At 39.1% G+C, this 21,041-nt stretch overlaps 3 protein-coding genes, 1 long non-coding RNA gene and 1 pseudogene across 7 annotated transcripts; all 5 read right to left on the bottom strand.

The window, feature by feature from the left end:
• Window positions 1-435: 435 nt before the first annotated feature.
• On the bottom strand, window positions 436-1,036 carry LOC112190647. The gene is made up of 2 exons (XR_002932484.2): window positions 794-1,036; window positions 436-670 (listed from the first exon to the last, which is right to left on the bottom strand). It is a non-coding gene; the product is annotated as an uncharacterized LOC112190647 (long non-coding RNA).
• Window positions 1,037-3,192: 2,156 nt separating this feature from the next.
• On the bottom strand, window positions 3,193-5,971 carry LOC112185492 (mitogen-activated protein kinase kinase kinase 5). Of its 2 annotated transcripts, none has more exons than XM_024323746.2 (8): window positions 5,275-5,969; window positions 5,098-5,176; window positions 4,865-4,927; window positions 4,599-4,762; window positions 4,357-4,432; window positions 4,178-4,243; window positions 3,982-4,086; window positions 3,193-3,666 (listed from the first exon to the last, which is right to left on the bottom strand). In XM_024323746.2, exons 1-8 carry the CDS (start codon window positions 5,814-5,816, stop codon window positions 3,490-3,492), a joined length of 1,272 nt encoding a protein of 423 aa, XP_024179514.1. In that variant the 5' UTR covers window positions 5,817-5,969; the 3' UTR covers window positions 3,193-3,489. The 2 variants fall into 2 exon arrangements, with proteins under 2 accessions (XP_024179514.1, XP_024179515.1); XM_024323747.2 differs by having other exon boundaries at window positions 3,525-3,666; window positions 3,982-4,028; window positions 5,275-5,971.
• Window positions 5,972-6,143: 172 nt separating this feature from the next.
• On the bottom strand, window positions 6,144-11,262 carry LOC112185491 (annotated as a pseudogene).
• A 164-nt stretch (window positions 11,263-11,426) lies between these two features.
• LOC112185490 (mitogen-activated protein kinase kinase kinase 5) lies at window positions 11,427-15,915 on the bottom strand. 3 transcript variants are annotated; one of them, XM_024323744.2, is made up of 11 exons: window positions 15,217-15,906; window positions 14,344-14,892; window positions 14,172-14,259; window positions 13,755-13,817; window positions 13,494-13,657; window positions 13,217-13,292; window positions 12,981-13,040; window positions 12,772-12,897; window positions 12,275-12,487; window positions 12,065-12,169; window positions 11,427-11,905 (listed from the first exon to the last, which is right to left on the bottom strand). In XM_024323744.2, the coding sequence occupies exons 1-10, from the start codon at window positions 15,543-15,545 to the stop codon at window positions 12,068-12,070; spliced, it is 1,770 nt and encodes a 589-aa protein (XP_024179512.1). In that variant the 5' UTR covers window positions 15,546-15,906; the 3' UTR covers window positions 11,427-11,905; window positions 12,065-12,067. The 3 variants fall into 3 exon arrangements, with proteins under 3 accessions (XP_024179512.1, XP_024179511.1, XP_024179513.1); XM_024323743.2 differs by having other exon boundaries at window positions 11,427-12,169; window positions 15,217-15,901; XM_024323745.2 differs by lacking the exon at window positions 11,427-11,905 and having other exon boundaries at window positions 12,046-12,187; window positions 15,217-15,915.
• Window positions 15,916-16,752: 837 nt separating this feature from the next.
• On the bottom strand, window positions 16,753-18,716 carry LOC112185493 (50S ribosomal protein L25). Its single transcript, XM_024323748.2, has 3 exons — window positions 18,258-18,716; window positions 18,043-18,172; window positions 16,753-17,199 (listed from the first exon to the last, which is right to left on the bottom strand). Exons 1-3 carry the CDS (start codon window positions 18,654-18,656, stop codon window positions 16,973-16,975), a joined length of 756 nt encoding a protein of 251 aa, XP_024179516.1. The 5' UTR covers window positions 18,657-18,716; the 3' UTR covers window positions 16,753-16,972.
• Between the last annotated feature and the right edge of the window lie 2,325 nt (window positions 18,717-21,041).

Raw genomic sequence — 21,041 nt, 5'->3', positions numbered from 1 at the left:
GTTGATTTGATATGCTTTTAATTTACCCAGATTTTTCTCACCATGATTTTGGGTTCCCCAAGACTTAACTTGATCATTTCCTTTTTTACATAATCATGTATCCGATATTTCATTTATTCTTCATAATTGCTCTAAAATTTTGAAATTTTCCAGGATTTCTGCGAATCTTAATCCTACTGCAATTACGTTACAACATGGCACACAACACCAAGAGGCCCGAGTCAAAGTTAACCCCCAACAACTGAGACGTTAGACATTGAACCTTGTAATTGACTGTTAGCTAGTCCCTCTTTCTCAGCATCAACAAACCAAATCAATGACATGATCGCAGATTCTGATGGGATATGCCTTCTATAGAAGCCAGCTAGTTATATAGTAAAGCTATTTCAAGCTAGGAATTCAGAATCTAGAACCGGTTCCAATTCCACAAACACATCCCAGAAATTCCAATACTCAAAATTAGATCAAAAGGGTATTACAAAAGAATCATCATCAAAGAAAGAAGAAAATAAACTTCAAATTTAAAGATAAAGCATCAAGTTTGATACACTAATATGAACAGTGAAAGAGGAACAAGTTAATTTAAGCTTGTAGTCATCCACATGTCTAACAGAAACCGCAGAACAAGTAATCAAGAATGGTCTCGGTGCAGTCAAAGCAGCAAGAGCAACTGCATATATCCACAGATACATACACAAAAAGGAAGAAAAAAATTGTATAAGCAATATGATACAGCAAGTTCATCATCAAAGAATGAAAAAAATAAACAAGAAATTAATCGATAATCGAGTACCAGTCGTTGATGACTTTGTCCTGTTCATCTTCTTGGTAGGTGGTTGAAGTCTCTATGGCTTGTGCTTGTGGAGGTTCCATCTCTCTGTTTCTCTCTGATGGATACTAGAAGAAGAAGAAGATATAATGTTATAATGAGTTCAACCACGTGAAAGCACTAGTAGGAAACAGATTGGCTGCTAGCTTTTTAAAGAATTGAAAGATATGTGACGAGGCCAAAAGGGATTCGTCTTTTTATTTAGCAATAATGTTGCTTTCTTCATTTTGATTCTTCACCAAATGGAAATCCATCCAAATCAAAAGTCACTAGCTAAAGTATGTCAATGCTTGCTTGGATTGCTCGAGACTTAACGTGGACCACTACTAGTAATGGGTGAAAAGGCCATATCCATGTAATTAATATGGTGGAGAAAAGATATTAAATTTTCCGCCTATATATGAATAGAATTGTCTATTTACTATCATCTACTCTGAAATTTAATTATTACAATCATCAATATGTTATTCAAGTAAATAGACAAAAGGATTTCTAATTTGATCGATTGTTTTCTATTCCTTGGATGATGATCTCAAAAATTACACATTGCACAATTGAAAGGAGAGGCAACCTAACATTCCTCATGGAAATTTCCATATAATGATGTTTGCGTTGACTAAAATTCTAAAAGAAACTGCTTCCAAAAAGAATATTCTGCTAGAAAAGCTGAATTTAAACAAACAAACAAAAAAATTCTTCATTCAATCATTTTTTAATATAGCCAAATAAGTCAACTAAACCCGGCTTCCACCTCCACCCAAACATGAACTAATCACATTCAAGATAAGTAGACCGCTTCTGATCATGTAAAGATGAAAGATAATCCAGCCAGTTAACAAAACCTTGATTCCAAGAATGCATAGAAAAACTAGGAAAAGTCAACTTCCAAACTTCTTTAGTGAACTGATAATGTAAAAAGAGATGATCCAAATCCTCAACTTGGGAATGACAAAAAGAACAGCTTCTATCAATATACAGATTTGAGAAAATTCTATCTCTTGTAGAGAGTTTATTTCTTATCATCTGCCAGGCTGGAGGCAAATTAGTTTCCCACATCCTCAGAAGTAACTTATTTTTTGAATGAGCAACAGTACGTTGAACAAGAAGATTGGAAGCAGATTTAATAGTAAATTTACCATTCCCAGTAGGACCTCAAATCATATTATCCTCCTGATAAAAATAAGGGAGAGGAAGAGCAATAATTTTCTCTTCTATATCAGAAGGAAGAACAGCATTAAGCTTTTGCACATTCCAAGTATTATTAGATATATAATCCGAAACAAGGTCATTTGTATTGATAGCATGTCTTTGATTCTCGTGAATAAAATTAATCAGAGGAAAAGGCAGGATCCAATTAAAAAGCCAAAAATTATTATGTCTACCATCACCAACAATCCATCTAATACCGTCAGAAAGTACAGGTCTTGAATCAAGAACACCTTTCCAAGCACAGAAAGAAGAAGCAGTTTTCTTAGCAGTCCAAAAGGAATTCTTCTCAGATACTTAGCTCGAACAATTTTAACCCATCAATTGTGATGGTCAGTAAGAACTTTCCATCCTAACATAGTTAGAGCTGCCTTATTAAAATGAGCAGAAGATCTAATGTCTAGCTAGACCACCTTTCTCTTTAGGAGTACAAACTTGAGACCAAGCAATAGGAGAACAATGATCATTGCCCCAAAAGAATTTTCTACACTCATTATTCAAAGCAGAAGTATCAGTATTAGGGCACTTAAAGCAAGAGAGGACATGATTTGGTAAACTAGAAAGATTGGCTTTGATCAGAGTAAGCTTACCACCTCGAGAAAGTAAAGCAACTTTCCAACCAGCAAGTTTCTTTTGCATTTTTTAAAATAAGGTCTTTCGAATTAATAGGATCTTTCCAAAAGACAATATTATTCAAAAAATTATTGGGGAGTAGTAATAAAATTATTGGGAGGCAATAATATGATTATTGGGTATTATTAGGGGCAATAATAAGATTATTTATTTGGATAAACCTCCTAAAAGTTTTAAAATTAAAAACATCTTCATTTTTTACTAATTATTGATCCCCAATAAACTTTTTATTGGGGGGCAATAACTTTTTTATTTGGGGGCAATAATATCCTCCAATGACCTATAAGATCTCCGGCAAATGATGAAAGGAATCCGGCGGCCATTGACCAGAATCTGGAAACCGGTGACCTGAGTCGGGCCCCCGTTGACCGGAGTCCAGTGAAGTTGACAAATAGAGGGAGCGCAAAATTGTCTCAAAAATATACAAAAAGTAATTAAAAAAAATATTTAATTGGGTATTAGGGCAAAAAATATGTAATTTGTTGGGTAAGTGAGAAATCTTATAAGATACTTGGGTAAGTGAGGTTAATGTAGCTCAAAATTGGATAAATGGACAGTTTCCCTATAACCTAAGTAACGGCTAGCCATAGGCCCATAGTTGTTTTATGCTGAATCTGTAGAGTAGTGCTCAAACCATACAATTTAAACCAAACTTGGTTATTTGCTCATGCCACTGGAGTGGCCTGTTCTAGAGATATGTGAACTCATTTCTTATTGTTTTGGGCCTCTGGCCATCCACTGTACTAAAAATGAAAAATTAAAAAAAAACACAGATTGCTTTTGCCAATTAGTAAGACAAGGCACTTCTGTTTAGATGGAATTCATCCCCTGGATGAACTTGTTAAGAATGGATGTTCTAATAACATGGCAGCAGTAGGCCTATCTGCAGGATTTATTCGCAAGCAGCATTCTACGAAATTCTTGCCCTCCAATGACAATGTTCCCGGAAGCTCTGGATTATCCTCATTCCCACTAGAAGTTTTAAACAAGGCTTCCATCTGCATTGATATAATAGACTTTAGAAAACCGGTAGGAGATTTCATGATGTGTAGAATGTGTCACACGAAACTCGTATCCATGTCAAGACTCGATAGGCAGATCAAAGGAGCTAGATTCAATGAAGAGCTAGATTTTACCGAATTTTACAGGACCAAGTATATCCTAGAAGGATGAACAGTATCTGATCACTTGCTACCTTCAAGGCATCAACTATATCAACAAGAAACTAGACCTTTGGACCTTCACATATTTGACTACATTCAAAGAACAAGATGTAATAAGTAGTTTTATGGTTAAATACATGATGTGCTTACACTTTCATATGCGTTCTGATGAGCTCTTCCGGTCAGCATTTCAATAACTGTGCAACCCAAACTCCAAATATCAGCAGCAAGACTCTGCCTCCCAGAAATAATTAACTACAGGAAGAACATTGTATTGGTACGTGTGTATTATATACAGGCAACATAGCCCGGATCCTAGACAACCACACTGGTTAGAAACAGTTACCTCTGGAGCCATCCAGTAGTATGGATTTCCCCCCTCTAGAGATGTATTCCCTTCATGCCCTGAAAGCTACGCGAAATGGCAACAACTATACTGTAATCAGTGAATGAATCAATCTGCTAACCAAAGAAATAGAAGATCATCAGAGTTGAGAATGAAGAAATTAAAGATCTAGTACTTACTAATCGTGCCATCCCAAAGTCAGCTAGCTTGACAATTCCACTTGAATCGACAAGCAAATTAGCCCCTTTGATGCTCCTATATATATCAACCGAAAAATATAATAAATACTTACAGATCCAAAAAAGGTGAAGTGCTTATTCTTATTTGCAACATCAAATCTAGCATCAAATTCCATTTTTCCTAGATTATTAAACTTCATGCAGAGGGTGACACATGAGATTCTATCAACATGTGATTTTACCTGTGTGCTATGTGTTCGCTATGCATGTAAGCCAACCCAGACATTATCTGCCGAGTAAAATTACGAACAATAGATTCTGTTATGGCTCCATAACGTTCATTCATATATCTGCTCAAAGAGCCAGGGTGGACATACTCCTGATATATATAAAATCGATCACCAACCTGCATATACACGAAAGTATATACGATTCATTTCAGGCATAATATTCCAATGGACAAACATGATGTTGGAAATGCCTAAACGTGAAGGAGCACACCACTCACCATTTGGCTTCCATAAAACTCCACAATGTTAGGATGCCTCAGCTTGGTGAGCACTCTAATTTCCTGTAAAAAGAAGCATCAGCTAAGAAGCCTAGTGATATCCTAACACACAGCATCATCCACAAACTCATACATTCAAAGAAGCTAGCACCACGCGACAGTCTAGTAAAACACACTAAATGAAGCTAATTCTATATGGGGAAAGGTAGAAAGCCATCTCTATGCATACAAACCGTCTCTAAACATTTTGCGGAAATTGAGCCATTGGGAGATAAGTCAACTTCCTTCATTGAACATAAAGCTCCAGTTACTCTGTTACATAAGAAAATTAGACCCTAATCGATCACTTTTACGAAGGAAGTAGAAACTGTACGTTATCATCAGCTCTACATAGATCTGTATGTACATACCTATTGCCGGCAACATAGCGAGGTCCGAACGGGCCACTCCCAATAAGCTTTCCCTTTTGAAACTCGATCAGATTATGCACCACAACTGTCTCTTCTTTACCAACACCATTGTCTTCAATTCTCCTCACCGTAGTCAGTGTTTCCTTCACCACCACCAAGGTCTCCATCCCGGCCCTTATTCCCTGCACGCTGAGTATAGCCAACAATCTGTTGAGAGATTTGTCTAGGTCCATTAACTTGTTGGCGTATCCATATTTCTTGTAGCTGGTCCATAAACCAACCTTGGAGCACTTTCGAACAAGCTCTGCGCCGTTCTCCATTTGCTTCTTGAAACTTTGTAGCTCCTCCTCTGGACGTCCCAAGTCCCTGTTGTGCTTGGCTATGTCAGTGATCAGTGGTTGTAACGATTCCATGGTGGAGCTGAGATCTCCGAGAAGGGGTTTAAACATTGTAGTCTTGTTCATCACTTCCTTAATCACATCATACAGGATATTAAATGGTAATCCCAGAGCTGCCCCTGCAACAAGCTCACCTCCGGCCATTGTTGAGTCTTCACAACAAGATTTGAAATAAAACTAATGAAGCAAACTCTTCAACTGATCGAAACTCTTCCACAAAAACAAAAACAAAAAAGGAAAACAGGGCAGTCCGGGACTCAGGGTCAAGAAAAACTACACAACACAATGTTATTCTTCAGTGGGAAGTTTCGAAGCAGCTACAGTCCACGCGCTTCCGAGTTGTCCAAAACTCATTTCATAATGTGTATACTTGAAAAATGACAAGTCAACGACTAAATATATATGCTCCAAATCATTGGATCTCTTTAGTCATTTTAGAGCATTCGGTCGTGTCTGTTTCAAGTTTCAACGAAAAAATTCGGCCGGAAATGTTTTCATTATTGCTCTTTCAACTTTGGAGTACATTAATCCATCCAAGTAATCAAAGAGAACAAGGGTTGCAAAGAATCACATCAAGCAGCTAGACTCTTAATAGCATCAAGTTGACATATATCAATGCGAAACAAGCTTTGCAAAATCAATGAATAGTTTAATACCATCAATTATGTTTAGTGTTTATCTCCACTCTCTCGTCTGTATAACAATATAAAGTTTGCAAAATAAGCGGAAAATTATGAGAACCAAGAAATTAAAGTATCAATGTGGCATACATATTGGAAGTCATTTAAGAAATAACTTCAGTTGGAAGTTTTTTATTTAGGATGGATATACGAAATCACAATATGGTGTGGTACTATACTAATATAGTACTAAAACTTGTGAGCTTCTGTCAAACTTAGCAGGAAGCATAAAAGCAGAGAGAAAGATACAGGGAGAGAGAATGATACCACATAATCGTGGGCATGTCTGGCCAGTCTATAGTCTAGTACTACTTTACTAAGCATTCCATCTGAGCTTCATCAAACTTTAATCACATATTGCTTCATTGGTAAAGACTCAAGACAGCATGGCAAATCTGTTGGAGAGAAAAGATCACATATTGGAAAAGTGACAAAATATAATATAACTTTGCTTATGGATTTTAATCACAAAAGGTCTCGGTACAATTAAGTAAGAGCCACCCACTTATAAATTATATCATATTTTGTCACTTTTTCAATGTGGGATCTTTCCTCTCCAACACGGGCACGTGCAACATAGTTCTAGGTATGCATGTGGAATTAATTGACAAACATAATTCCACATTGGAAATCGGGTCACAAGTCCCATATTAGAAACTTGACCAATCACATAACAATCCAAGGCCCACATCGGACACTTGGCAATAATCCAATCCGAAATTTCCGATGGCCAATTTAATGAACTCAAACTAGGTCCAAAATTGGAGAGAAGATTGGTAAATCAATTAATGAATGAACCCATCACCTATCGGGTGGTTAAGTTGGGACAATATCGGTACAATGATGGGTCACGGGCCACGTTTGTCACTGTTTATCGTGATATCAGAGCGGGTTACCCACGTGTGCATGCCTAACTGCCACACGGGCTCCACGTCACCCAAAAGTTGTCCACGTGTATGGCTTAAAAATTCGCCACACGTGCGGGGGCGTGTTAAGAATATATACATCCCACATGGGAAAAAACGGGACATTGCCTATGAGTTTATAAGGGTTTGGGTCACTCCATCTATTGCCAATTGGTTTAGATGTGAACCCCAGATTACTTTATCAAAACCTTTAGTTCTTGAATCTCATTGCAACGTACTATCATTCACCTTTCGCAAGGTGCGGCCAGAAACCCCATGCAACAACTTGACAAACCCAACGAAACTAAGTTTCCCATCAGTTTGCCTAATCCAATCACGAAGAAAAGCATGAACAAGGACAGAAGGGCCGAGGTCAAGCTCCTGCAAAAATGTACACACATACATGTTGCGCAAGAATTTATTGTTAGTTCAAAGCTCACCAATAATATCAACTAAAGTATGGCTCCATGAGAGAGGCGAAAGTGAATCAAGTAGATGCAGAAAGCAACCCAATAGTAGAAGGATTCAACAAAAGGTATAGGAAAGACGCAAATATAATCCATATGCACACATACCGAAGCCAGCTCCTCCGTGATAACAACCTTGTTGCCATCCTTATCAAAAAGTTCATAGGCATAACGAGATTGTTGCTCCCATTGATCAAGAGCCTCAAGTTGGTGGACACACAATGTGGCTGCACAAAATTCCTTAAACGCCATTCTTCTGTATTGCAATGCATTAAGCTACCAAAGAGGCAACAAGGATCTAATAAGAGATAACAACATACTAGTTAATCAACTGCACAACCATAGTCAAGGCACCTACTGATGCTAGAAGATCCTCATATCGTCCCTCTTTCATTGCATCAGTTGCATTTTTCATCAAGGCCTGACAATAAAAAAAGTTCGGGAGCATTACCAACAGTAGGTTGATTTTAGTAAGTAAAGAGAAACTGAAGGAAACCAACCGTTTTAATATTTTCTAAGCCTATTGTGCCACTGCCGTCTGGTTCCAGTTGTTCAAACTGCTCCTCCATATAAGAAAGGTCTTCCGGAGTCAATGTCTTGGAAAGAGCCTGCCAAAAAGCCAACATTGAGAGAACTAAAGGAAGTTATGAAAAAGGAAACGAGGAAAAAAAAAAAAGATCATGTAAAATTGATACTTGAAAGGGTTAGCAAGAACAAACTTGAAGGAATAAGAACTTCTAATAGTTACCCCAGAACAATGTCGGTATAAACTTATAATTGAAAATACTATCATATACACACCCCTAAAGCAGATTTCCGGAGAGTTGATGAATGCATATAAGCCTTCATGAGTTTGAATGTTAGAATATCCAGAGGAACTCTAAGATCATTATAGTTTCTAAGCCAGAGATGATCTGCAATAGAAAGCAGTGGGTGACACATTGAACTATAAACATGATGAAACATTTGTTTGGAGTGTATGAGGGACTCACGTAGAGCTTGAGCAGCAGTCATTCTTTTTCGATGGTCTTTATTCAATAGGCGCTTAACAAAATCTTTTGCTTCAGTAGACAGAGATGGCCAAGGTGATTCATCGAAACTTGGATCACTTCTCAGAACAGCACGAAAAATGCCAGATGCAGTTTGAGCCCAAAATGGACGGGTGCCAGTCAATAAAACATAAGCAATCACCCCTACATTCCACATATCAGCCTCTGTACTGTAAGACCTATGTAGAACTTCTGGGGCTACATGGTACTTAGTACCAACAATGTCGTTAAGCCTTTGATCTGCACATATAATTCATATGAAAACTTTGACCAAATTTACAGATATAAAACAGCAAGTCCATAGTCCATGTGTTGAAGAAGAGTTGACCAACCAGGTTTGACATAATCTGACAAGCCAAAGTCTATAGCCTTCATCTGTGAATCTTCATCACTCGATATAAACATAAAATTCTGATCCGGTAATTAAGAATACTTGAATGAGTACATGAAAAGAAAAGAATGCAAATATTTGGAGGAAAAAAAATAAGTGCAACTGTGCAATATGTTGCTGTATATTGCTGAACAGGTTATTAAGTAAAACAAATTAACAATCATATTCGCCAGTATTTCTGACATCCTGCACGATTAAATTTCAATCAAGAAGGCAATGTACCTCAGGTTTAAGATCCCTATGAACCACACACTGGAGGTGGCAAAATGCCACAACACTTCATATTTGTATCATGACGGTCCTTGCATCATCCTCGGGGTATTTCCCACCCCTGCAGGAAAGAAAAGAAAAAAAAATCTTAAAATTACATCAGTTGGTGATCGATGACTTTCAAACATTATTTCACATGAATTTCTTGCTTCCAAGTCCCTCAAGTGGATTCAAGATGCATTCATTCATATCTAGCAGCCACTGAAGAAATACCTTGCAAGTATACTATCTAGGAGCTCCCCTCCTGCACAATATCTGAAAAATATGGGAAATGTTCAAGTCCAGTAACACAAAAATTATACAAGAAAGTGATGGATCCCATCATTGAATCACGTAATCCTTTGTTCCTTACTCCATCACTATGTAGACATTGTCATGGTCTTCATATGCATCATAAAATTTTACTATATTGTTATGTCCTTTCAAAGCCCTCAATATCTTTACTTCCCTTCTCACATCATCAATGGCAATAGCAGTAGCCATCTGTCAAAAGAAACATACATCAAAACCATAAAATAAGATATGAGTCATGGAAATACCACTCTACAAATTACCAGACAAATGGCACAAATGCACTAGAATAAAACGAAAACTGCATGTCCGAACAACATAATGAAAGAGGATGCAGCAGTTTGAATACCCCTGACCCAAGTTATGTTTGCAAGAAGAACTTGGCTAATATCACAAAACTGATGCAAATAATGGTGAGAAAACCATCCTTGCAGATAAAACATGACCTCTTTCTGGTATAAACTATAAGATCATAAAACCAAATAGTTTGTCTTTCGTACAAAATTATCACAGTCATTAAAAGTAGAGATCGGTTGGTCTGTCCAAGGTCCAATTTGAACAGCCAATGGACAGTATTTAGCATAAGTAGTAGTCCTCAAAATAGATAGAACCCACAATAGTAAATTTAACTTCACTAGAACAAATGAATCGAAGGTAGCAAACCTTGGCTTTGGAGATGACCTTGACAGCAGCATGGTGGCCCTCAAGCTTTCCCTTCTTAAAAGTAGCTATGCAAGTGTAGGAAAAATGCCCGAACCCAACCATACTTCCAAGCTCATACATTTTAATCAAATTCTTTGAGAACCCAAAGCTCTTATCTAGCCCCGTTCCGCCCTCAACCTGTTCTCCAAGCTCCTTAACCTGTTCTCCAGTCACATACCCGAAACTCTTCTGAAGCCTTGTCATGCTACCCTGCTCCTTCCACTTAAAAAACCCCAGCACCCTTGCTAGAAGCGCCCTCATATGCTTTGCTGGTGAAGGAACTGAGAACGGCCTCTTGAAGAATCGGGATGGAGGTTCATGTACTTCGCATTTACCTTTAATGTCAGGTTGATTTTCTTCAATTCCCTCGACCTCCTGCTCTATGTCTATTGTTGAAACCAATGTGTCCTTCATCTTATTCCTTGTTCCCTGCACATTCAGAAGATCCAATCCTGCTGCAGGCAATGGAGGTTTGAGTACTTCACAGGACACTTGGATTCAAGTTGTTTTGAAACTCCGTCGCAGTTAGACGATATAGCGGCGGATCAAATTGCCTGGCTTGCTCCCGTTGGTGGTCAGGCGAGGCAGAGATCGATGATAGTGGTTGGTAACTTATGAGTCAAGTCAATTGGTATATGGTTTAATAATTAATATCATGTAGACCTCCTTTGATCTTTCTTCCTTTTTTCCTGTGTTTTTCAGTATGTCATCGCTTTCCCTTCTTAAAAGTAGCTTTAAATTGGTGTGGGGCTTTTAAGTTTAGCTACGCAACGCTCAAGTCAAAAATATTTACTGTACTTGGTTACTCTAAGTTTTGGAGTTCTAAGGGTTTGAAACTTTTGAACATAATGACTGTCTGGTAAATACAAAAGGATTATAAAACTAAATGGTCTCTTCCATCGACTTGGCATATATCAGCGGAAACAAAATCGTCTACGATGAAGCAAAAAGAAAGAAACACAGAAACTGAAAAACCATGTCACATTTGAGCCCATCTTATACAGACGTTAAATTTTTTACTCCAACAATTGAACATGAAGTGAAAGCATTGTATATGACCTTCAGAAGGCCTTGTCAAAAGACTAGTTCTTCTGCTGAAGCTCTAAACTTAGTTATGTGGTGTACAAAAAGTGCTGCTTCTAATTTCCACAGAAAGAGAAACTTCCACCATCGAAATAGGATGAGGGAAAGAACCTACTATAGTAATACTCTATGGCTGGAAATCACCTACCACAACATCAATCTTCTGTTAAGCCTACAATTCGGGAGCCGCTTTCTCTTTAGACCAAAGGCAGCTGTAATCCTTTCCCTTCCCATACGGTCTTCTGAAAATGCCGCATTACTTTTCAGCACCATGGTCTGACACAGCACACAGAGCATTTGCAGAAGGGTGGTGTTTTGATTGCAAGCCAAGCTAGATGATGTATTCTGGGACGCGCCTTAAAGGCAGGATGAAGGGAAGATAATGGAGCTGGACTCTGTTTAAACCGGAGGTTTCAGAAGGAGATTGTCACTGAAGAGAAGATTTTGCAAGAAGTTGGATCCGGCAGAATGCAAGGCTTGGCAATTACGAAATGCGGAATGCACTCATCTGTGGTCCAAGTATGCAAATGGAGTATACAGAGTGCAAATCTTACCACTCAGAGAGCCGCCTTTCCCGTAGTTAATTGCATGCCAATGCTGGGAATCATCAATGAACTATCAAGTCTTCTTTCAAGTTCAATTGGAGTCTGGGGTCTTTCCTGTCAACATAACACAGACTGTAAAACAAATAAATACAATTGAATTTTCTTCGCCAATGACTACAATTTAACTAAACAAGTGGGGTGGCAAGGCCTTATAGTTACCAAGAAATTCATCCCATTAGAGGCATTATAGGTCGTAGATGGGACTTCCTGCAGCTGGGAGTTTTTTATAAATCGATGTTCTAATAGCATTGCAGCAGTTGACCTCTCAGCAGGATTTCTTTGGAAGCAGCACCTAAGGAAGTCCTTACCCTCAGGTGACAATGTTTCTGGAAATGGTGGAGTATCCTTCATAACTTTAAACATAGCTGCAGCCTGCATTAATATACAAGAGTTTAGCATTCAAAGGGGGTTTAGATGCAGTCAGAAAACAATATATACATGCAACTTGAACCAGAATATATCATTCAGAATGGTCAAGAGGCCAAACTAGAAAGGATTAGGTAAAGTCAGACCCAGCATCTCACTAGGCACATTACGAGTTTCAACTGTTTGACAAGAAATTAGACCTTGGACACAAACAATGAAACAACTGACTAGCCTCGTTCAAAGCACAAGAAGAAAAGTTTCATGACTATAGAAATACATAATGTGCTTACCCCTTCATACTCACTCCATGGAGGTTTTCCTGTGAACATTTCAATTATAGTACAACCCAAACTCCATATATCAACAGCAAGAGCCAAATCAGAGCTGTTATCTTTATGCATCTCAGATTGCATCAGCTGTTGGATAAAAACTGTATCAGTATCAGAAAGCATAGGACGCATAGCCCTCTACACACAACATATTGATTAGAAAAGGTTACCTCTGGAGCCATCCAGTATGGACTTCCCTTTAGGGAAAGATTCCCTACATGTCCTGAAAGCTACACAACAAGTAATTGAAACTATGTAAGCGCAGGATCATAGTAATTAACATATCCTACAAAGCAATACAATGGCATAATGCAAAGAGACATCAACTCGATAACATGTCAAGGAGCAAAAGGGGTATGATCAATGAGAACCTAAGAAAATGAGTGAAGAAAGAACCAGAACTCACATGTTTGGCCATTCCAAAGTCAGCTAGCTTGACAACCCCACATGAATCCACAAGCAAATTAGCCCCTTTGATGTCCCTATCAAAAGAAACAAAAATGATATGCATTAAAATTGACCCAAAGCACAATGCTATAGGCCCTTTTGCCGAAAACAAATCTTGCTTATTTCAAAATGACAAAAATTGGGCATAGGTTAATGACTTGTTTTTATTTGCTACATCAAGTCTAATCTCAGATTCCAATTTTGCTAGAAAAACTTTATGTTTATGCTGAGAGTACCTGTGTATTGTTTTTGTGCTGTGCAAGTAAGCCAACCCAGAGACTATATGGCGAGTAAAACTGCGAACAACAGCTTCTGTCATGGCTCCACAGTGTTCATGAACATATTTGTTAATAGAACCAGGATGAACATACTCCAGATATATAAAAAACCGATCTTCAACCTGCGTATACATGAAAGTATTTTGTATTTTGTTTCAGGAGTAGTCCAATGGAAGAACATGAGCCTGGATGCTTAATATAAAAGCAGACGTTACTCACAATTTCACTTCCATAGTACTGCACAATATTAGGATGCTTGAGCTGGCTGAGGACTTTGATTTCCTGATAAAAAGATGGTATGAGTAATAACCACAGTGACAACCTAGCAGAATACATCCTTTAATACAATGTATGTAGAAATTTCATCTAATGTCTACATCCCTATTTCTGAAATAGTTATATGCAGATTTTACCAGCATACAAAACCAATATTTCTAGTCCAATAAGCAATTTACACAAACAACTCAGAAGTTGAGAAGTGCAAGAAACTGAAAGCATCCATACGACATACTGATACGACAGAGGTTCAACTGATAATCTAGAAAAAGTTATCCAGGGAAGCTAAACCTACAAGTCACAAGGTAAAAACATTGGCTATGCATACTTAGAAAAATGTGAAAGATACTGGATAATAACCTGCTGTAGCTGCTTTATACACTCTGCTGATTTCGGGTCATCAGGAAGTAGTTCAACTTCCTTCATTGCACATAAAGCTCCAGTTTCTCTGTTAACAAAAACAAAAAAGTTAATCAGCAATTACCGCAAGCAAAGAAGAGCTATCATCACCTGTACAAGGAACTGTATGTACCTATTGGTAGCAACATAAACACTGCCAAAGGTGCCACGACCAATAAGCTTTCCCTTTTGCCATTGCCCTTTAATCGGCTGGGGCTCTGGCTTAGGTGTGAGTGGAGGTTGTGGTGATGGTACACTAGGTGAAGGAAGGCTTGCTCCAGGAGGCAGAGGCAATGGATGGACTTCTAGCCGGGGATGCAATGGGGATGATGCTTGTGGGGGTCGAAGGGGACTTCTAGCCGTGGGACTGTTTATAGGGGAACTTTCATTACTAAATACATCTGATGAGGCAGGGGGAGGTTGAGTCATATCATTAGTAGTCATCTCCGGTGCAGACCAGACTTGATTTCTGGACGGAGCCCACAAATCAGCAGCACTTGGTCTGCGTGGGCTGAATCTAGGACTTGCGCATGGACTAGTGGGTGCACTTCTAACAGGAACATCGAGCCTGAAGTCATGTTCAGGGATCTGTAAACGATTTCGATCTTGATTCTTCCTCCTAGACGACACTGTCTCACGTACTCGAACGTTATTCTTTGGAGTGTCTCGCCAAGAAAACACACTGAAACACATTTTCAACACCAAACTCATAGCATAAGTCATCAGCATATGTACAAATGATGAAACTTTCTAAAGCTAAAATCTGCAACAAATTATGCAATCACACCAATATGAAGATCTGAGGTGCTTGTAAATTAACAATCTCCGTACCATTTATCATTTGTTCCTCCAAAACGAGCCAAGATAATATACGCATCCATTGAACACAAATTTAAAGAATATAAATTCAAAGAAAAAATTGCTTTCTTTTTTTTTTTTGTGCAATCAATGAGCAAATAAGAATAGCTTTTTCTCGAAAATCAAATTGGGAAATCTATTTATTTACCTGGGAGCCGGGGAGAGGAAGCAGTTCTCATGTCCCCATGACTTACAGCGAGAACACCTCGTCTCTCGGCGGATGGCCGATTCCGGCAAAGGAAGCGGCTGCGGACTGGCCAGCGCGGATTCCGACCCCGGCGCGCTGGAGCATTTGGTTATAGCTCCACCGTCATTGTCTCTCCCCAAATTGAGCAGTTTCCTCGACTGCGCGGCCTTCCTCCTCGACCGGAAAATCCACCCGCCGTCCTCCCTGGCCTTCTTTTTTGGCGACGAAGACGAAGCAGATGATGATGAGGAAGCAAAGCTAGGCAACCAACGCATGGTTGTGGCTAGCATTGATCATTACAATGGATCTTCTCCGGAGGACGAGGCCATGACGCCGGCGGCACAAGACGGTGTCGTTCTGGTTGGTTTTTTTTTTTTTTGAGAGAGAGAGAGAGAGAGAAACGCGGTTTGCTACAAAATCTCAGTTTTTAATCCCACGCCGAACGGGAAGGTGGTGTGTGCGTTGCTGTTGCCTTCATAAAAATTGAGAGGTCAATATCTCTCCTCTTCAACCCCAAGTCAAGTTCGCCGCGCCTCCATTAACAGCACACTTTTAACGTGTCTTTGGGTTCTCCTTTGCAAAATTTTCCCATTTCTTTGTTACGTCCGTTATTTCCGTTATTGCGCCTGTCAGATTATTTTGCATGATACAAAGTTAGTTACTCATGCAAATGGTTAGTTACAGTGATTGAACAGATGTACGGCCACAATGTGTTTGATGGTGATCATCGTAATCAAACGGCTAATCTTTCGCCTTAAGAGCATTACGAACCCTAGCTAGACCCCGTTAGCCATGCAATGCGAAATGCATTAATCATTAACAGAAGGCTTTTAATGAACGATTAGGAGCTGTAACGTCGTTGCGCTGATGCCGTAAGATTGGCTAAATTTTTCTCCCACGGCTTGACATTGAGAAGTTGACTGTGAGTCTTTGAGAAAGTGTTGTGAAGCTTCATGGGAGATGTGTTAGTCTACCCATCTCTCGTCAAAATGACTTTTCTTTTCCCTTGATTCTTCTCCCCTGGAAATCTTAGGCTTACAATCCTATAATGTATATTGATGGAGACACAAATGAACTGATTATAGTGTGACTGGGTTTGCTATAGTAGACGCAAATAATTCAAGATATTATTGTGAAAGAGAGAAAGGAATGAATATAGTGTCGGCTCGGTTTGCTATGGTAGATACGTAATAAAATTCTCTTGCTGGATCTGTAAATATTCTAATTCCATGACGTTACATGTCTTACATCAAACATACACCATCCAACGTGAATAACACGAAACGGAATATCAGCCTAAACGGAATATCAGCCTAAAGCTCAACATTGACCAATAAAAGAAAAGGCTCCGGCTGCAAGCATTTCCATAACTACAGAATTTGATGGAAACATGAAATGACAGATTCACTGTGAAAATATGATAATAGAGGCAGAAACGCGAATGAAACTTGCTCATATATGCCGTGGTAAACTCCTGATAAGCACTTAAACTGAAGCTAAAAGCAGAGAAAGCAAATGATTCTATTCGAAGTGCTAAAAGAGGACCCAACTTGTGTCTGATTAATAATTTATGATCTAAACAACAATGTCAAACTCTCTCCTACATGAGAATCTCATAACACCACCTCAATCAGTAGCCTAGTGAAATAAAAGCTTATTCTTGAACTTCTTGTGATTCTTGCTACCAAATTCGGTTACAAAGCTTTCAAGATTGTGCTTAAACTCCTGCCGGTTCTGGGGTTTCCAACTTAGTTGCAACTATCTTACATATAGGCATGACATCGTTCTTGCTCAGAAGCTTCAGGGATGGATGAACCTTAACATCTGGAAGGCACACCCTATCTCCTATATCTAGATTGCTGATATCCACCTCAATTTTGGGAGGAATATGTTCGGCTGGGCAAAGGTACTTTAGACTTGTTCTAATTTTGTTCAGGTGGCCGCCTGTTTTGGCATGAACAAGTCATAATCAGTGTTCGTGTTGCATAAAGACCAGCAATAATTAATCTACAAACAACTTTAAATGCCTGCATGATAATGATACGCCAGTTACATATAATCTTTCTCTAACATGCATGTAGCGACCAAGTATAACCCCCCTTATACAGAGCCTAATGAAGAACTAAAGGCAGTATCAACATTATGCATTAAACAAGAGGATTCGGATTAGATTCGACCCCTGCACCTTCACATCTTGATGAATTTTCTTCATGTTTATCTTGACACTTAAGTTCTTAGCATAGTTTAGGGGTTTACTTAACCAGGGGATTAACAGTTTTTTTTTTTTTTGTAACTTTCATAGTTCGAGTCTCAAAAACTAATCGTCCATTGCACTCCACTAGATGTACACTTGATTAGCTAAATACAACACCAGCTTCTCAAATTCTAGACTTCTCTGTCTTCTCATTTATTCCCTGCTTCTTCTTGCCTATTCTTCCAAATTTCTACATCCATTTCTTCTTCCCCTTCACTATTTCTCTCTTACTTCTCAGAGTTAATGCTCCTGTCACACCACATCCTAGGAACTAAAACAATGATAAGCTTTTAAGCACGGACACTTTAAACACCAAAAGTAGCTGCAGTTTTGTGTTTTGTTATACCTAACACTCTAACAGTTCAAGATACACAGACGATAAAGATCACTTCCTGCCTAATATGCTACCTATCACTCAATAATCCAACTTCAATATATACATGCAAGTGTGTATAACACCATTTTACAAGTTTTAACACTCTAACTATTGATCATGGTAATAGCTAAACATTGTGTGGTAAAAGACATTTTACCTTTTTTGAGACCTGGGCAAACATCTTCACCTTTAAAAGTAACCGGAACATCCACCTTCAACTCGGAGCCCTCATCGGCCCAAACAAACACCAAATTCAGTATCTTCCCACTCTCTTCGTCCCTATGAATCTACACAATCACAATTTCACAATCCCAATTTTAAAATCCGACATAAATTTCACAATTTCTTATCAAAAACAGGATGGGGGCTTGCCTTGACAGGTAGGACGTTTCCGGATTCGAGCAGAACCGACGACCCGGACCCGGCTCGGATCTGGAGCGGAAATGTGGTGGAGCAGAAATACGGGAGCTCAATGGAGTTGAGAATGGCCTGAATCTGCTTCCTCTCGGTGGTCAGCAAGTGTTTTCTGGCGATGTACCGGCCGGTGGGCTTGGGGCTGTTTTCCGGTGGAGGCTGAGCGAAGACGACGGCGGGGATTCGACCCTGGGCTCTGTCTTTGGCTGAGATTCGGTTTCCGGTGAACTCTCTGGGGATGGCTTGGATGGTGTGGTAGAGAGAAGCTTGGGATTGGAGAGAGGGGTGTGAGGCGGAGGGAGGGTTTGACAGAAGCGACCGGAGGCCTCCGCCGGCTGAGCGCCACCACCTCACCATTTTCGGTTTGTTGTTGTTGTTTTCGTTCTGGGTTGTTCGACGAGGGTTTTGTGTGGGGTTTAAGGGCTTTGGGCCTATATTGGGTTTAACTCTCGGTTGAAGGAGCTGAGTTCCTCATGGTCACATTTCTTTTTTAATTTTCTTGGGTTGGACTTTGGGCCACACTACTTTTGTTTTTGAAAGGAAGATGGTTAATCCATTCTTAAAGAGTCATTACTTAGATTAACATTATTTTAATGGAGGCGTTTTTGTGAAGGTGAGAAACATGCAACAATTGGTGTTATCCCGTGCTGTATTTAGGATTGTCAATGGGTCATGTCTGGTTCGGGTTGAATTTGATAATCCTTTTAAACTAAATAAACAGGTTCATCACTTGCAACTCTTAAAATTACCTATCTTTTATGAATCGTGCGTGTAAAATTACATACATTATAATTTGACTTTTTAAATAAACAAGTTACAAAGATTCTTTTTTTTTTGATAGATTGACAAACAAATGACACGATTTTTTATCCCTTGGGTTCAATTGTAGGTGACTTTTGGTTTGGATTGGACCTATGAGGCCGGGCCACTTGGGCATATGTCTCTTAGATGTGGGTTGTGTCGTTATTTCTTTTTCGCTGGAGCCTTCTCGATGTTAAGGATCATACACTCTTTTGTCTGGTTTATATAAGAAGTTTTATCATCGAGTTTTCCTACAAAAGCATTACACACTAATGCACACGCTTCATTGATCGACTTTAGACTAAGAGCAAGTCCACCCGTTGGGGGTAAATGTCAAGGTCGAAAAGTCAAGGGGTCGACCAGTCAAGGAACTGTTCAATGTCACTAGGCTTGAGTTTCCACCAGTTCTGTTTCTTGACCAGTCAGTTATTGTTCATTGATTTATTTATTTTATTTTTAAATTGTAAAATTGAAATATATTTGATGTAAATAGATGGTAATAATGGAGATTTATGGATAACCTACTAACAAAATTATTAATTATTTTAAGTGAATAAAATAAGACATAGAATTTATTTTATTTTTAAATCTTTTACAATTTTTTTGTTACCGTTTTTTTATTACCGTTATATATACACATATTTATTAATTGAATACTCGGGAATATTTATATGAATTTTTCACATCGTGAAATCTGTACTTTTTTGACTCGATAATAAAGTATGCGATGCGACGAGTCCGTGAGAATTTTTGAGGAATATTTTGGATACTCAAACTAATTTCTATGCATTTCGGAAGTTTTGAAATTTTGGAAAACATGTAAATGAAAAAGAAAATAGGTGTGGTGCGATCAGGACCGTCGAATCTTCTAATGATTCATCTGAGCCGCCCAAAATTAATAAATGGGGTCAGATCAGGTCAAACCCGCTAGAACCCTCGACCGGTGCGATGACCTTGCTACCCGAAAGAAGACCCGACCAAAAATTCCTTTTCCGGCAGTAAAAAGACTGCGGACCACCGCATTGGGTTCGGCTCGTCATCGCCGACTTCTTCCCGGTCACGGCTCAGCCATAAATGGAGCAAGGGGGGAGAATCGAGCACATGAGGTATAGACACCGCAGTTGGGTTTATGCTTTTTCCGGCTACTCCGATCACCATTGTTGATGCATGAGGTATAGACACTAATCTTCTCTTCACGCTCTACACATTCATATACTTGGTTTCGATTATAGTCGAGTTTTGGTGAAATTGATGTTTTGGGTGGCATCGGCTTGGCGGTCCGGCGTCTTCTCCGCTACGAGACAGAAGACTGGCATCGACGTGCAGAGATCTCTCGACCGAGTTGCTGACGTTAGCCACGACCTGGAGCTGTTGCCGAGCTAGCAACCGACGAGCTTTAGTCAAGAAATTGGTCAGGGGCTTGGCCTTTTTCTTGGCCTCGGTCACCAAAAGTCAAGGTTTGGCCAGTCATTTTTCCACCAGTGAAAGCCATTTTTTCTCCACCTCGATCACCACCTCGATCACCTTTGCCCAGCTGGCGACTGGTCAAGAAGGCACCGGTGGACTTGCTTTAACGGAGCTTATTCCATACATCAACAGGGTACTGATCATGATGACATGACTGTGAGTCAAAGGCAAAAGTCGATAATGGTTGGATCACACCGACAATTAGACTTTAAAAGCATGATGTAATACTTAATACTCTATATGTGCATAGAATAATTTTCGCTTAAACAAGTGACATACTTGTATATCAAAAAGGAAAGTTTCTGTTCACATCGTTGCCGACGGACCCCCTTAACCTGGTCAATTTTACATGGGAAAGAGAAACATACATAACTTGGAAAATCATTAACGAATAGGAGAAAAAGTTGCTTTGGTTTGCTGAACACTATCATGGCATATAAATCTCACAAATAATATTCATACAAATGCCACCAT

Source organism: Rosa chinensis, chromosome 2 (assembly GCF_002994745.2).
Source record: "Rosa chinensis cultivar Old Blush chromosome 2, RchiOBHm-V2, whole genome shotgun sequence".
Lineage (NCBI taxonomy): Eukaryota > Viridiplantae > Streptophyta > Magnoliopsida > Rosales > Rosaceae > Rosa > Rosa chinensis.
This window is presented reverse-complemented; position numbering and strand designations above follow the sequence as displayed.

What these genes read in the sequence shown, in the direction of transcription:
- LOC112185493 (XM_024323748.2), bottom strand. Translation starts at nt 18,656, where the DNA reads ATGGTGAGGTGGTGGCGCTCAGCCGGCGGAGGCCTCCGGTCGCTTCTG. An exon ending in GAAACGTCCTACCTGTCAAG is followed by an intron (nt 18,173 to 18,257) that starts GCAAGCCCCCAT and finishes GTGATTGTGTAG; the next exon opens with ATTCATAGGGACGAAGAGAG. An exon ending in TTGCCCAGGTCTCAAAAAAG is followed by an intron (nt 17,200 to 18,042) that starts GTAAAATGTCTT and finishes ATGCCAAAACAG; the next exon opens with GCGGCCACCTGAACAAAATT.
- LOC112185492 (XM_024323746.2), bottom strand. Translation starts at nt 5,816, where the DNA reads ATGGCCGGAGGTGAGCTTGTTGCAGGGGCAGCTCTGGGATTACCATTT. An exon ending in CGCTATGTTGCCGGCAATAG is followed by an intron (nt 5,177 to 5,274) that starts GTATGTACATAC and finishes CTTATGTAACAG; the next exon opens with AGTAACTGGAGCTTTATGTT. An exon ending in ATCAGAACGCATATGAAAGT is followed by an intron (nt 3,667 to 3,981) that starts GTAAGCACATCA and finishes ATATCAATGCAG; the next exon opens with ATGGAAGCCTTGTTTAAAAC.
- LOC112185490 (XM_024323744.2), bottom strand. Translation starts at nt 15,545, where the DNA reads ATGCTAGCCACAACCATGCGTTGGTTGCCTAGCTTTGCTTCCTCATCA. An exon ending in GTATAAAGCAGCTACAGCAG is followed by an intron (nt 13,818 to 14,171) that starts GTTATTATCCAG and finishes TCTTTTTATCAG; the next exon opens with GAAATCAAAGTCCTCAGCCA. An exon ending in ACTTTGGAATGGCCAAACAT is followed by an intron (nt 13,041 to 13,216) that starts GTGAGTTCTGGT and finishes CTTGTTGTGTAG; the next exon opens with CTTTCAGGACATGTAGGGAA.